Genomic DNA, 15,042 nt, shown 5'->3' on the forward strand with positions numbered 1-15,042 from the left:
CATCACAATATCTCAACATCCAGCACCGTGCTCAGCACGCGGCAGGGAGCACTCAACAAATGAACGACACAGGCGCGTGCACACAGAGCTGCCACACAGCCGCCTGCCTGCCCGGTGCACTCTGGAGCTAGAAAATCCAAGATGACAACGGAAGAACAAAGCACAGGTGCCAGGTTAGCGAAATTCCAGAAAGAGACAAAATTCAAAAGGCACAAGACAGACCCGCACAGGGGAGTCAGAAGCCACCAGCTGAAGGAAAGCCCCTGGGACTTGGTTGTTTCTGTGCAGCACTAGTTGACGCTGCCTGACACAGTGCAGATGCCACGGCAGGTCAAGTTCTCCTCTCAGGGGAGTGGGACACAGAATAGGAGGAGGGAACAGAGGAACGTGGAGGCTGTCAACGAATAAAGTCAACGTAAACTGCAACAGAAAAATCAGAACAGTTACAGGAATAAGATTTCTGGAAATTATTGGGCAGGTTAAACTTTAACACCAGATTCAGGCAAGAACTCAGAGCATTAATAAGCTGTGTTTTACAGAGAACTGAGGAAAAGCTCAAGAGGCACAGAACGCCACGGAAGTAGGACAGCTTCCTCCGCTGGCGGGGTTTTGAACAAGGGACCTCTCTGAAGGCACTGCCTTCCTCCCAACAAAATTTCTAGTTAATGAGAAATTGATTTTAAACCAATGGCATACGCTAATTTACGAACAAAGAAGATGAAGTACACCACACACTCTGCTGTCAGGAACAAACCACAGAGAAACAGAGCCATCAAAACAAGACAGAAATGTTACCAAAGCCACAAGCATACGACCCAGGACACAGTGAAAAAGAAACGCAGAAAGAAAATGTCACACAGCATTAAGAAGAAGATCACCTTCCATGCTGGAGGAAACAGAATATGGCTCATAACATGAATCTCAGCTTTCTGCCATCTTTTATTTATGTTAAAATGTTTTATCTGCTGAAATAAGACCAAATGGCACCTCCATACAACTTTCCAAAATCCACTTCCTTCACTTCTCTTAAATAAAGTTTGGTGAGCACCTTCTCAGGGACAGTCCTGAGGGTGCCTTCAGTTAGGGCTTCTGCGATGGGCAGGGCTTAGATCTGGTGCCACAGAGCTCATTTGCCCAAGCAAGCAAATCTGTGAGCAGGCTCCTCAGTGGGAGAGACCATGAGGTCATTCTCTAATACGACCCAGACTAGGGGAACCGTGGCTGCGGGTGGCACACTCATCCACAGAGTTAGGAGGACTCCTACTAGCTGTGTCTCCTTATGCAAGTTAGTGAACCTCTCTAAACTTTGTCTTCCTCATCTATAAAATGGGTATCACAGTAATATCCACCTCATATGATTGTGTAGATGAAACAAGAGACACTAGCCTCACAGGGTGTTTGGCACAAGGCAAGCTCTCTGTCACTGTTAGAATTCTTCCCAGGTCAGTCCTGAGATTTCTGCAGAAGACGACTAGAGAAAAAAATGTAAAGGAGAGCTCAAATGAAGGATCAAATGCCAATAAACAATCGAAGAAGTGCAACTGTTAAGGAGATAATTCTTGCCTAGGAGTTTGGCAAAGATAATAAAGATCAGTAACAGGCTGTATTATGGAGGGTGGAAGCAAAATTGGCACTCTCATTCATTGCTAGAGAGAATATAGATTGCTTCAACCTTTCTTGAGAGCAATTTGGCAAAATATATCAAAATTTAATATGTGCACACTGCCTAGTCCAGCAATTCTATTTCTGGGAATTTATTCTATGGCAATAATTAGAAAAGTGTGTACAGATGTATGTACAGTGATGCTCGGAACAGCAGAAAGCGATACAATTATTATCCATCAACAGAGAGCTAATTAAATAAAATACAGAACCTCCACAGTGTCGAATAATATCATGATGCGGATCTATATTTCCCGACAACATAAAGATTCCGTGATAAAGTGCGAAGTGAAAAAAAAGCAAGTTGCCAAACCACAGGCAGAGTGTGATACTACTGCTGTGTGTGTGTGTCTGCTTCTGTGTGTAAAAAGTCTGGAAAGAGACACCAAAATGTCACAGCTGAGTGGCAGGATCGGGGATGATTTTTGCTTTCTAAAAGCCTTTATACCTTTGTGTAATCATCTACATTCATTCAATGTGCAACAGATTTTACATTCCAAGTCTCAACACATCACCCTCTGATCAAAACCCCTGGTACCCACTTCTTTCACACTTGAGGCCCCGCTCCTCCCTGCACTCTGGCCTCCTCTCATCCCCAGAGCCAGGTGCCCTTATACCTTTCGAGGCCTCTGACCTGGCTACTTCCTCTGCTAGGAACATGGATGCCCCCTTGCCTCCTTCAAATCCTGGTTTAAATGTCACTTTTATGAATCGAACCAAATATTCACATGAAGTCCTTCCCCCTATAACCTCAGAATAGGACATTATGTAGAAACAGGGCTGTGCAGATGTGATTAGGATGAGGTCATTCAGAAGAAGGGCGGGGTCCTAATCCAGTAGGACTGTCCTTATAAAAAGGAGAGATTTAACCTGACACACAGAGAACACCATGGGAAGACAGGCACTGTTCCTCAAGGCCTTCAGAGGGAGTAAGGTCCTGCCACTCCTTGATGTCAGACTGCAGAACTGGGAGACAACAGATTCCTGCCGGTTAGGCCACTCCATTGGTGGAGCTTTTGTTACAGCAGCCCTAATCTCTCTCAATGGGGCTTCACAAACCCCCAGATTAACACTGCAAATCCTGAGTCCCAGCTATTTACCTGCTCTCTTCACCACGGCACCTCCCATCTAGGAACACATCATGTGATTAATGTTGCTCAGGGCTGGACCCCAAGGGCCCAGCACAGAGCAGGCACTGGAGGAAGACTCGCTGCCTTAGTGGGCAACAGCACTGAATGAACCCTGCCCTGACCGAGCCTACGGTCTAGTGTAGGGAGACAGAGTAGACGGCCAGAGATACATAAGATGACAAGAGTCGCCAGGCAAAATTAAGGAGGCAGGATCTTAGGGATGAAGGCAGCTCCTCACTTTTTAAAACAGCATTAGAGGGGCTGGGGTTGGTAGCTCAGTGGTAGAGAGTGCTTGCCTGGCACTTGTGAGGCACTGGGTTGATCCTCAGAACCGCATATAAATAAATAAATAAAGATATTGTGTCCATCTATAACTAAAAATATTTTTCAAAAATAAAAAGCATTAGGGAATGCCTCTCTGAGAACACCAGATTTGAGCAGAGACCTGGAGGAAGTGGAGTAACCCAGGCCGATAAAAATCTGAGATAAGAATGTTCTAGGCAGAGGGAACAGTAAGTACTAATTATTGCAATGAATGCATATTGTTTTTCTAATCTGGAAAAAGCCAATAAAGCTACTGTAACCCTCAAAAGGCATAAAAATATTTAAAAGTCCAATTCCAAAGGCTAGGAAGAAGAGTTTGATTTTACAAATTCTTAAGTCTCTATCAACTCGGGAGACTGAAGCAGGAGGATCACTTGAACCCAGGAGTTCAAGGCCAGCCTGGGCAATATAGCAAGACCCTGTCTCAAAAAATAAATAAATAAATAAATATTTAAAAAAATAAAGATCATACAAGGAAAAAAATAAATAAATCAAAAAAATAAAGATTCTCCTCAGCCTCCATTCAGGCCCAGGTTGAAAACCCTAACCCCTTTCTCCAACTGCCTTCCCCAGCCCAGACCCCAGCAAATAAACCCTCGACAACATGAGGCCTGAGAGAGGAAGGGACGGGAGGAAGCAAAGCTGTCCTGAGGGGGAGAGGCCTGGAGAGCCTCGCTGCTGGACCATGGACACCCACTGAGACCACCGTCCTGCCCCGCACCCCACACTCCATCCAGACTTTGCCTGTGCTGGTCCACATGGGTGTCCCTGCCTCCCAGCCCGTCACCTGCCTCAGCCGGCCAGCTCCCAGGACCAACACCTGTCAGAGGCTGCTGCCTTGCACCCTGACCACTGGCTCCCAGCTCTGACCAAAGTCCACTCCTGCTACCCTATCAGCTAGGTCCCACTCCACCACGATGGTTATTCTTTAAAACAACTGTGGTTAAAAAAAAAAAAAAAAAAAACCATAAAATTTGCCCTCTGAACCATTCCCCGTGTACAGTTCAGTGGTGCCGAGGAGATTCACATTGTTGCGCCACCAGTGAGCTCTTGTCACCTTATAAAACTGAAACTCTGTACCCATTAAACAGCCCTCCACTCCTCCCTCCCCGGGCCCTGGCAACCACCATTCCACTGGCTGCCTCTATGGTTTTGCCTATTTTAAGTACCTCGTGAAAGCAGCAGCATACGGCATCTGTCTTTTTGTGTCTGGCTTATGTCACTGAGCATCATGTCCCCAAGGCTCACCACGCTGCGTGCATCAGGATTCCCTTCCTTTCTAAGGCTTCCTAAATGTTTCATCGTATGTCTGGACCACATTTTGTGTATTTGCTCCTCTGCTCAGGGACACCTGTTTGCTTCAACCATCTGGGGTGCTGTCGTAATCCTAGGTATCTAACCACCCTGACTCCTGCTGAGATCAGTTCAGGAAGACCAGAATGGGACTAGAGGCTTGGGGACATGTGGGGGCCTGTGGGGAAGTTCAGAGCAGAAGCAGGTCTGTGAGCACATCCAGACACCAACTCAGCTCTGAACCTGCCCTTGGTTTTCCCAGTCAACTTGAAACCTGGGCTAGAATTTGACACGTTAAGACCCCCACTAATTAGGTAGCAACCAAAAATCTTTCAAACACACCCAAACTCCATGAGAAACTGCCTAGGCCAGAGTTTCCCAAATCCTAGTGTGCACATAATCACTGGAGATGCTTTCTACAAGTAAATTCATTCAGGGGACCGGGGCGGGGCCTGGGGTGCATTTCCAACAAGCTCCCAGGTGAAGCTGACGCAGCTGGTTTCAGGAGCTCACCTGGGGCACAGCAAAGCCCTAGCAACTTCCCACCAGTTCCCACCTGTCTCCCAGGCTTTGCCCCCCCCACCATACACACACAGCTGGCTCCATGAGAATATTTGTTTTTGTATGTTTTAGCTTCCCCCTCCCCTTGCCCTGCTTTAAAGCTCCCAGCAATACTTACCCAGCATTTTTAAAGCGGCCCTTCAGACTGTCTGGCTCCAAAGTTAATCCCAGCACCCAAAATGCTAAGTGATGAAGGGCTCCTTCCACAGGCCCAAACAAGAGGCCAGAGAAACAGCAGCAAGGAGAGTTTCCAGATGACTACACAGGGCTGGGAGCTCCCAGCCCATCACCGGCAGCCAGGAGCCTCCCAATGTCCCTGCCCTCAACAGCCCAGGACGGCTGTCGCCTCTCATTCTCTCCAAGGCTCTGGGCCATCCAGGGTGGCTGGAGGAGTGAACAGAGTAACCCCTGGGCCACTACCAAGACTGGCCTTCCAACTCCACTGGGCCCTGTCCACTGCCTGGCATCTCTTTCACCCCTCTTCGTGCTCTCCTCCAGAAACCTGCTATATTTTCCCCAATTCCACCCATGCTGACGATATACACCTTTATTTTATTTATTTATTTTTATGCGGTGCTGAGGATTGAACCCAGTGCCTCACGTGTGCTAGGAAAGCTCCACACTGAGCCACAGCCCAGCCCCTGACCTGCCAGCCTCCACAGTCACAAGCTGCCCCTTCTGCATCTCCATGGCCAGAGCTCCAGCCTGTTCCTCCCTCCTCTCCAAAATCATCCCTCCACTCTGGCTGTGAGTCCCCATCCTTCAAACCCAGGAGGCTCTGCCCTGCGCTTTCTGCCCCCCTCTCAGCAACACCTGTCTCCTGCCGCCCCACCCACAGGGGCTTCTTCCTACTTCCTCACCTCACAGAGGTCTCCACCTTATTACTCCCCCCTACCATCCCTAACTCAATACTTGAACTTCACTCCTTGAACACACACAGCACCCCAAAGGACACGGGCCCTCTGAAGGGCTGGGCCCTACTCTGTCATTTCCACAGCCGTCAACTCAAACCCACACTTCAGGGTTGAAAAACAGCCTCTCCACTGCTAGGCCTCAGTCTGGGGTGGGCCAACTCGGCGTTCAGCCATCCCCCTCCTCTGCTGCTGGAGGGACAGTGCTGGCCCCCTGTAGCACCAACACACTGAAAACCTGGCACCCACTGTGTCCAGTCTCTCCCATCCCACATCCCTCCTCCCACCTGTCCCATACACAGGACGACAGGGCACGGGCTTGACTCAGGTGTGGAATGTGATGAAAGCCACAGCAGCTGTGGCAGACTCAAGCAGGAAGGAAGCATGTGACCCACTGGTCCCTCCAACTGAAGGTGGAGGATGAACTGGATGGAGCCAGGCCACATCAGTGGCCAGAGAAAAGATGATAGGAGCTGGGGTGGGGACAGTGGGAGTGGGAATGGCAGGGAAGAGTGGACAACTCGAGATACTTCCTCCCCATGGTACACGGTGCTCGGGTCTCTCCCTTCATGCACTGCGGGCTTGAGGCCCAGCTTACGGCCCTTCCCACCCTGCTCCTGGCAAGTTCAACATACTTGGATGGTATTATCCACCCAGATCATTCCAATTCCACTTCAACAACTAACTCCTGAACTACACCTACCTTGGTCATTACCCAGGACCAAAACCAGAGTCCATGCTCTCCTGAAACACCACTCACCGACCCCTCCCACCCTCTCCCCACCTCGCTCCTCACACTCCTGCCTGGGGTGCCTCCTGGATGGACCCTTTCTCCCAGTCCTTTTCCCACTGCTCCATCCAATATTCACTTCCTTCCTCCTCCAGGCCAGACCCCACACAGCGCCCTTCATCCACCTTGGTCAGCTTCCTCAATTCCCACTGGCGCTGCGCACCTGCCCGATGTCTCAAGCCACTCAATCACTCACCTTTCCCTGGCCACCACGGAATGTCAAGTGCTGCAGGACAAAATCATGCAGCATGGGTCCTGACTCATTATCGATGTCTTCCAACCCCTTAGACTTCACTCCCAGGCCCCCTCCAATTCCTTCTCCCAACCCCTTTCTCCCCAACCCTTCTTCTGCTGATCCTGCCTTCCCACCTGAACTCTCCACTTCAGGTGAGTTGTGCATCTGTCACGCCCGCCCTTCCTTAAATTTTCAACCACTGTCTCTTTACCGACTCCTTCTTGTAGCTTATAAACATGGTCAAGCCTATAATATGTTTTAAAACTTAAATCAATTCCATGCCACCAGCAGCCTACTCTCAGGAATAACTCAAACCTCTCCAAGCACGAGAAAATCTTAAAGAGCCTGTTGAACATTGCAAAAATGCAAACGCTGCTTCAGCAGATCTAACTTGACCATGCGTCAGGGTGTGTGACAAGTATCCCAAGAGATATGGATCAGGTGGCCCTGGTACCCTCATACCCCTGGAGGCCTGGGGGTACAGCTCAGTGGTAGAGTGCTTGTCTAGCATATAAAGGGCCCTGGATTCAATACCCAGCACCACCACACATACAAAAAAGTACGGTAGCATAGCATTTGACATGATGGATCACTCACCCCAATAAAAACTCTCCCCCACCCCCATGCTTTCACAGCCCCACCTAGTCACAACAGTCCCTGTTGCTCAGGGGCTCTTCTTTCTCTTCCCCTTTCATCATTAGTTTCCTGGGCTTTGTCAACTGGTGCCTTCTCCTCTCATGCTCTCCCTGGGTGGTGTCTCCCACATCTGTGACTTCAGCTACCATCAAATACACCATGTGACAAACTTTTTCTAAGGACTGAATCGGGGATGGATGAATAAACAAGTGAATGTCCACCACAGTCAACACAGTTCTCAGCAGGTGGAGCATGAGCACTGACTAACAGAAGGGGAGTTATTCTAAGTTCATGGGCAAAAGGACTTGAAGAGACAGATGTAAAAAAAAATAAAAACATACAAGTGACCAAGAAGCACATGAAAAAATGTTCAGCATCGCTAATCCTGAGGGAAATGCAAATTCAAACTACAATGAGATGCCACCACACACCTATGGGAATGGCTTTTATCAAAAAGACAAAAGCACAGTCCTTGAAGCAGCTGCTAGATTGAGCATTAACCCTCCAGTTGCTGGATCTTGGAGAGGTAAGAGAGAAGAATCCTGAGGGAGGGTGGGGAGGAGAGGGAGGCTCAGGGCACTAGGGGATGGGGGCAAGGGAAGTTCAGCACAGCAGCTGTCTACCAAGGGCATGGCAGTATGTCAGGCTGCAACCATTAGCCAAATGTTCATAATGAATGAATAGGCGGCAAATCAAGGCAGCTCTGGAGAGCCATCCCATACAAAACTGAATAGGGCTTTATCAGTCCTAAATGCAGGTATGGCTCAGGGTCTCTGAACATCTGGATTAGCTGCAGATTTAGACTCGGACTCCAGAGTTCCAACACTACTTAGTCCCAGAAGGCTGGGTCAGAAGGCACCGCCTCACCCAGGGCTCCTCACCAGGGCTTCTCAAACTTAATATGCATGTGAGATCACCTGGGGATCTTATCCAAAGCAGATTCTGATTCAGAAGGTCTAGGGTGAGATCTGGAAATCTGCATTTTCAACTACCAGATGATAATGATGATGCAGGTGTGTGGACCAGTGAGGATGGCAACAGTAGATTTTTACTAATAAAGAGAAGTAATGCCTGAAGCTGTAAATCACAGCACACTGCAGCATTAACAAAGGAGATGGAAAAATGGAAGAGACAAAGAGTGGGAAAAAAGAGAGAAAGCAAAGGACGTGCCCTGGTGTAGGCATGCAAGAGGAAAGAATGGAAGGGTTTGGTTTTTTTGATTTTTGCAGTACTGAGGATTGGACACGTGGTTGCTCTACCACTGAGCTGTATTCCCAACCCTTTTAGTTTTTTTTTTTTTGGGGGGGGGGGGGCGGTTATTTGTTTGTTTATAACATGGCCTCTCTAAATTGCCCAGGCTGTCCTTGAATTTGTAATCCTCCTGAACAGCTGGGATTATAGGCATTCCCTACCATACCTGCCTGGAGGAGTATTTTAAAAAAGAAGAACTCAATGCAATAGCAAGAGTGAACCTCTCCTCAGCAGGTCACCAGCATAAACAATTACTGGGCAAAGAGAACCGACAGCTGCAGAAACCCTATAGGAACAGAATCGATGCTGCCTATAGTAAGCATCCAAGGCACCCAAGATGAGGCTTGAAACAGCACTGAGGGTACTTGGGGGCGATCTATCTCTTTCATCCCTTTTAACACTGATGGGGAAACCCAGGACAAGGCAACTTGCCTGTAGTCACAGAGTAAGCTATGGGCAGAAATGTGCACACCCAAGTTCTCTAACTCATTATCCAACAGATCCTGATGCCTGAGCACTGGGAAGAGAAACAGCATCCTGGAGAGCTCCAGATGAAGGGTGGGTGGGCACAACTTGAAATCAAGTGAGTCAGAGCAGGGACTTCCTATCTGGGAAAATTCACCTGGTGTAACCATGACAGTAATAAGCCGGCTCCGTCACCCAGGGCACTGACAGAAAACCCCTGGCTCTCAGATCCCTGGTGTCTTTCAACCACTCCCTATGGGGCTCTGCATTCAGGCTTCAGGGAGACACTCCTGACCCAGGCTGCAGAAGGCAGAGTCAGCGGCAGGCTCTGCATTTCTCCTGGCAACCCTAAGAAAACCCAGAAAATCACAAGACCAAAAACAGTTACAACCAAACAAAATAAAGCAACAGTTCTAGCAATGAAAACACAACAGCAAGATGCTAAATGGTGCATCTCCAAAGCACTATAGTTCTCAGTTCCAGGGTGCACAGTATCTGCCTCAGTGGTTTTGAAGTATAAAATTTTGACTCTAAACTTGTCAAAATGAAGCTCCGCAGGCACCACTACCAAACATTTAAATTTAGGACAAGAGGGAACCCTGAAATCTAAATTCTTAATAAGCACCCCCAATCCCAAATGATGTCGATGCTGGAGGCCCCGGACCATACTTGCCAAACATTTATCTAAGTCTTTGCTCACAGGATATGAAACCACCACAAAGTATAAATGCAATGAAAAAAAATTGTAAAAAGAAAAAACAGATTTTGATAATCAAAATGACTCCAAATTCCTCATTTCAAAATTTCATAAAATTTAAAAAAAAATCCACTGGAAGGGGGAAGTACAGCAAGTAGAAAGAACAGTGGTTGCTAGCCTTATATTTAATATGTGAAGACTTAAATACATACCCAAACTTACAAATGAACAAAAATACAGAAAACAAAATCACAGGATATAAATACAAAATAAACAACAACAAAAAAATCCAACACTAAAGAAATTTAAAAGATGCAAATTAAAACAATTATTACAAACATACCAACATGGGTTTTAAAAATGATATTCAGTGCAGGTGATGACAGGATGCAACTACCCAATCTCCAAGGGTTTATTTTATAATTACAACTTGCAAAAAATTGATGCATTCACCCACAATCTGAGCACTTACTACACACCCAGCACTCTACACAAAACATGAAGAAACACAGCCTGATTGGCCTGACAGTTTAATCACATTCTAATTCCAAAAAAGACCCACACATGCAGAAAAAAAATATATAGACAAAGCTTATCTCTGCAGCTATTTATCCATGTCATTTTTTATAGCCACTAAAAAAAAAAGACTGGAAATGGAAGAATAATTAAATTATTAGGCTAGAAAATTGCATTTTCTAATAATATCTAATGGATAGGAAAATGTTGAAGTTAAACGTTGAAAAAGTCATAAATACAATTAAGCATATAATTTGATTCTCACTTTTTTTTAATGTTAAGAAGATTAACCTAGGGGCCAGGGTTATGGCTCAGTGGCAGAGCGCTCGCCTAGCATGCCTCCTGAGGCACTGGGTTTGATCCTCTGCACCACATAAAAATAAACAAATAAAATAAAGGTATTGTGTTCATCTACAACTAAAAACAAAAAAATTTTAAAAAAGAGATTAACCTATTTACAGCGTTATTGATGGGTTGTGGGATTGTAAGTAACTGTTTTCTGTACCTTTTAGTAACTTCCAAATTCTGCAGAGCTATCTATCAATTTCATAATGACTATTATTTTTAAAAAAGACTTATCTCTGAATAGGGCAAAGGATCAGAGCATGATTCTTTCTTTTTATATTGTGGATGGCGAATTGCCTAAAAGTACTGCATTCAAAAGAAAGTCCAAAGTATTACAAGTTGTTTCCACAATAGTGAACAGTCAAAACCAAACTTATAAATGTTTTCTTTAAGGAAAAAAAGATCAAATTCAAAATGATGAATGAAATAGAAACAAACAAGAAATCAATAACACCAAAGTTTAAAGATCATAATAAGGATGTTGCCTGGAAAGTAGACTATTGAACAGAAGTTCTAGAGAAAAGAGAAACCTACTAAAGGAGGGGAGCATGGTCAGATGGCCACAGAGGGGACTGCTCCCTGGCAGAGGGACTCCAAAACAGGACCAAGGCACACCATCTTCTAACTAACACTGCTTACTCTTCAGAGAAAACACACCACCACAGCAGCATTGAGCAAAGCTTCTTCCCACTGCTGGTCAAAGTCCAACACTCAGGACTTAGCAAAGAGGTTCTAGTGGCAGAAAGAAGACACAGGCCAAATAACTGTGATGCCACCTCTTCCAAAGATGAACAGCTGTTGGCCAGGCCCAGGCATCCCACAAGCAGCCCTGCTATATCAGGAAGCTACCCTCCACCAAGGTCATCCCCCACATGGGGATGGGGGTTGGAAGAATGGGGGATGTAGCTCAGGGGCAAAGAGCTTGACTAGCACGGCAAGGTCCTGAGTTCAAGCCCCAGCACTGCAAAAGAAAAAGAGAGAGAGAGAGAGAGAAAAAAAAAAAAAGAAAAAGAAAAGAAGGATCAGGATCAGGGGCCACTTCCATACTGAGGAACCCTGCTAGTATGTCCCTCTCTGCCTTTTGCCTTTCCTTTCACCAAACAGTGCATACAAGGGTCTGTGCTTGCTCACACAGTGCTTTGTGTTTCCAATTGGATCCTGGAGGACCAGGTCCTTGAAATTGGGTTCTCTGTTTCTTAGTTCTTAGTCTACCACCCAGCCCCGAAGCAGTTGTGCAAACCAGAGAAGTCCAATACACAAATTAGTGAAAGGATGACGTCTCTGCTTCCATGACGTCAGCTCTAGGTTGGAAATGTAATTTCAGGTCACTGTTTGCATGTTTGGATTGGGGGTGGAGGGGAACAGAAAAGGGCTTCTAAAGAAGAAAAATTTCTGGAAGGATAGTCCCAACTGCTCTACTATTTAATTTATCAAAAAAAGAACTTATATTCACCACAACCTCTGCAGATTATCTAAATATCACATGTACATGGGGAAGCTATTGAGGACAGAGTCTGAACTAACCACACCTCAACTCCTGAAGCCTTAGTCTCCTCCTCTGTGAAGTGGGAACAGTAATGCCTAATTACTAGCATGATTGGATCGTGTATATAAAATGTAGCACCTGGCACACAGGACACTCTGTAATGGAAACAGTTTGCTGTGTCCCATGACATGAATCCATTAGTATCACAGGGCTTTCTTTGTTGACTAAAGCCAAGCACTCTTCAGAATTATCACCTCTCCTCTCTTCTCTTCTCTTCTCCTCTCCTCCTCTGAAGGAGAAACTCAGGGTTGGAACTAGCAGGCGGCAAGACTGGAGCCTGGTGGACTACCCTGGGTGAAACCATTTGCACTAGCTGTATGCTTCCTAAAAGAGACCCACTCCGTCAATGCCAACTATGGTGTGGCTCCCTGAGACAAGGCCCCACCCAGCTAGGGGAAATTCTTATGGAGGCTTCAGATGTGGACCTGTCTGTGGGTCAAGAGCAGTGGGGGAGGGAGGTTTAAAGTGATGCCTCTGCACCAGCTAGCCTGTGACCTTGAGCCAGTCACTTCTCTGCCTTAGTTTCCTCTTACATCAGAGTGGTCCCATTCTATGATCCCTAAAGTCCCTTCCTCTGCTTCTATTGCACACGCCCTCCATCTCACCAGTTATAATGCTGTCAGGCCCAAAGGAACACCTTCAAATGTTCCAATTTTGTCCAAAGCCACTTGGCAGTCCGTTGGCCCCACTCCCACAAGAAGGGAGGATTCTGAGCAGCTTCCATGGCTCTCTGTTTTTTGTTCAGTGTGCAGAAGCTCTCCACCCCTAGCTGCTCACTCCACCTTCCCTTTTCCACCCACAAAGTGGCCAAGTGTGTGTGCTGTGGCAATCACTGGTTTGCAGTGTGTCCGTTCAGACCCCGTCTCTAGGCGGTCCTGTGTGTACGCTCAGGGTGGACAAATAAACATTTCAGAGAAGCAATATGAATTAAATCATTTCCTCAACAAACAAAACCCACCCACATGCTTCTTCATAAATCATGCCTCTTAATTCCATGCTGATGAACAGTCACTAAATTGCATCCATTATAAAAACAACCCTTACTCCTTTCATGCCCTGACACTTAAGAATCAAAATATTTTCACACTCCATTGTACTAATAATGTCTTTGCAGAATTAATATCAATAGCTATTTCCCTGGAAAGACCCATAGCCAGGGCGCTTTCCAAGAGATTTTCTTTGAATGTTCTTTGTGTCCTGGCTCACTGGGGGACACCACCAGCCTGCCTGCATCTGGGGGACGCTGGCTGCTAACGCCAATGCAATACTGTCTTAAAGCCCATTCCGAATGTACTCCTTCGCCCCGACAATAAAGTATTCCCAAACATTCGACATGTCACATTCATACAGCCATGCACACATACAATTTCAGTGCCTGCATTCTGCAGAAAAAAGAAGGCACATTCGGTTGATGAAGCCACCAGACCGGCCTTGGGCTCCACGGTTCACAGAGGATGGCTTTGCAGACCTTTAGCAAGACTGGCCAGAATCCGCTCGCTTTTTTCCTTTTATTTATTTATTTCCTCCGTGCCTTTATTTGCTGGGCCCAAGAAGAATGGAAAAGCATCTCCAGAAAGGAGGGCGAGGGAGCCGTGGAGAATAAAAGAGGATGGGCGGGGAAAGCCGGGGTTTGAAAAGATGGGCAGTACCGGCCGGCAGGGTCGCGGCCGCGTCCCGGGGGTCTCGGCGGGGCTTACCTGGGGCGCACGAGGCCGGCGGGGCCAGCAGCAGCAGCCAGAGGCCAGGGAGCAGCAGCCCCGGGCGGCGGCGGCGGGCGCGGCGGGCGGAAGGCCCGCGGCCGCTCGGCCCCGGGACCAGCGCGACCCCGGCGCGGGGCTTCCCCTCCATGGCCGCGCCTCGGCGTCGGCGCCGCGCCCCCGGCACTCCCGGCCGGCGCCCCGGCCCGGCCTCGCGGCTCGGCGCGCTCAAGCCGTGGAGGGGCGGCCGCTGCGGCTGCGGCTGGGACGGGGCGCCGCGCACCGGCGCGGAGGGAGGCCGGCGAGGCGGGGGCGGGCCGGGGGCCGGAACCGCGGACAGGGGCCGCCAGCCGCACGCCGGCCTCGCCGCTCCGCCCCCTTCGGAGCCTCGGAGCCGCTGCCCGGCAACGCGCGGGCCCGGGCGCGGGGAGGCGAGCACCACCTCCCGGCCGGCCCGGCGCCTGCCTGCGGGGCGGCCCAGGCGGCGGGCGCGGGCGCGGCGGCGGGGCCGGTGCCCAGCCCTCCCCCAGGACCCGCCTCCCGGGAGGGGACGCGGGGGACGCGGTTGGCCTGGGCCGGGCGAGCCGCGGGCGCCGCCCCGACCCGGCACCTAGCGCTGGGTCCCGCCGCCCTGGCTCCCCCGGGGCGCCTGGAGCGGGGGAGGCCCGCGAGGAGGGGTCGGAGCCGGGGGACCTGGCCAGCCCCGAGGGCGGCGGGCCTCTCGCTCCTCCTCTGCCGCCGACTCGGTGCGGGCAGCAGGTGTGTGCCGAGCGCCTGCCTTCGCGGGCAGCCTTCGGGGCTGCAGAGCCGACAAAGCGGGGAGAAGTCGGTCTCCCGTCCCGAGAGCCCAGCGTTCAGTAAAAGGGTGAGGAAGCGCGCGCACAGCTCTGCCCATCCTTCCTTTCTCCCTCTCGGGTCCTGAGGAAGACCCTGGCCCTCCACTCCGCACCCAGCAGGCCTTTGGGAAGCGGCTGGTGAACCCC

At 48.9% G+C, this 15,042-nt stretch overlaps 1 protein-coding gene across 1 annotated transcript in view; it reads right to left on the bottom strand.

Moving 5' to 3' along the window:
* Kiaa1549 (KIAA1549 ortholog) overlaps positions 1–14,240 on the bottom strand; it is a 144,235-nt gene extending 129,995 nt beyond the window's left edge. The window contains exon 1 of the mRNA XM_058575719.1: positions 14,060–14,240. Coding sequence (XP_058431702.1) covers positions 14,060–14,210 — 151 coding nt within the window. The 5' untranslated portion in view covers positions 14,211–14,240. The remainder of the gene's footprint in view (positions 1–14,059) is intronic.
* Positions 14,241–15,042: the final 802 nt, after the last annotated feature.

This window comes from Marmota monax, unplaced genomic scaffold (genome assembly GCF_021218885.2).
Source record: "Marmota monax isolate L192 unplaced genomic scaffold, Marmota_monax_Labrador192_F-V1.1 WCK01_AAM20220418_F8-fsc00122, whole genome shotgun sequence".
Lineage (NCBI taxonomy): Eukaryota > Metazoa > Chordata > Mammalia > Rodentia > Sciuridae > Marmota > Marmota monax.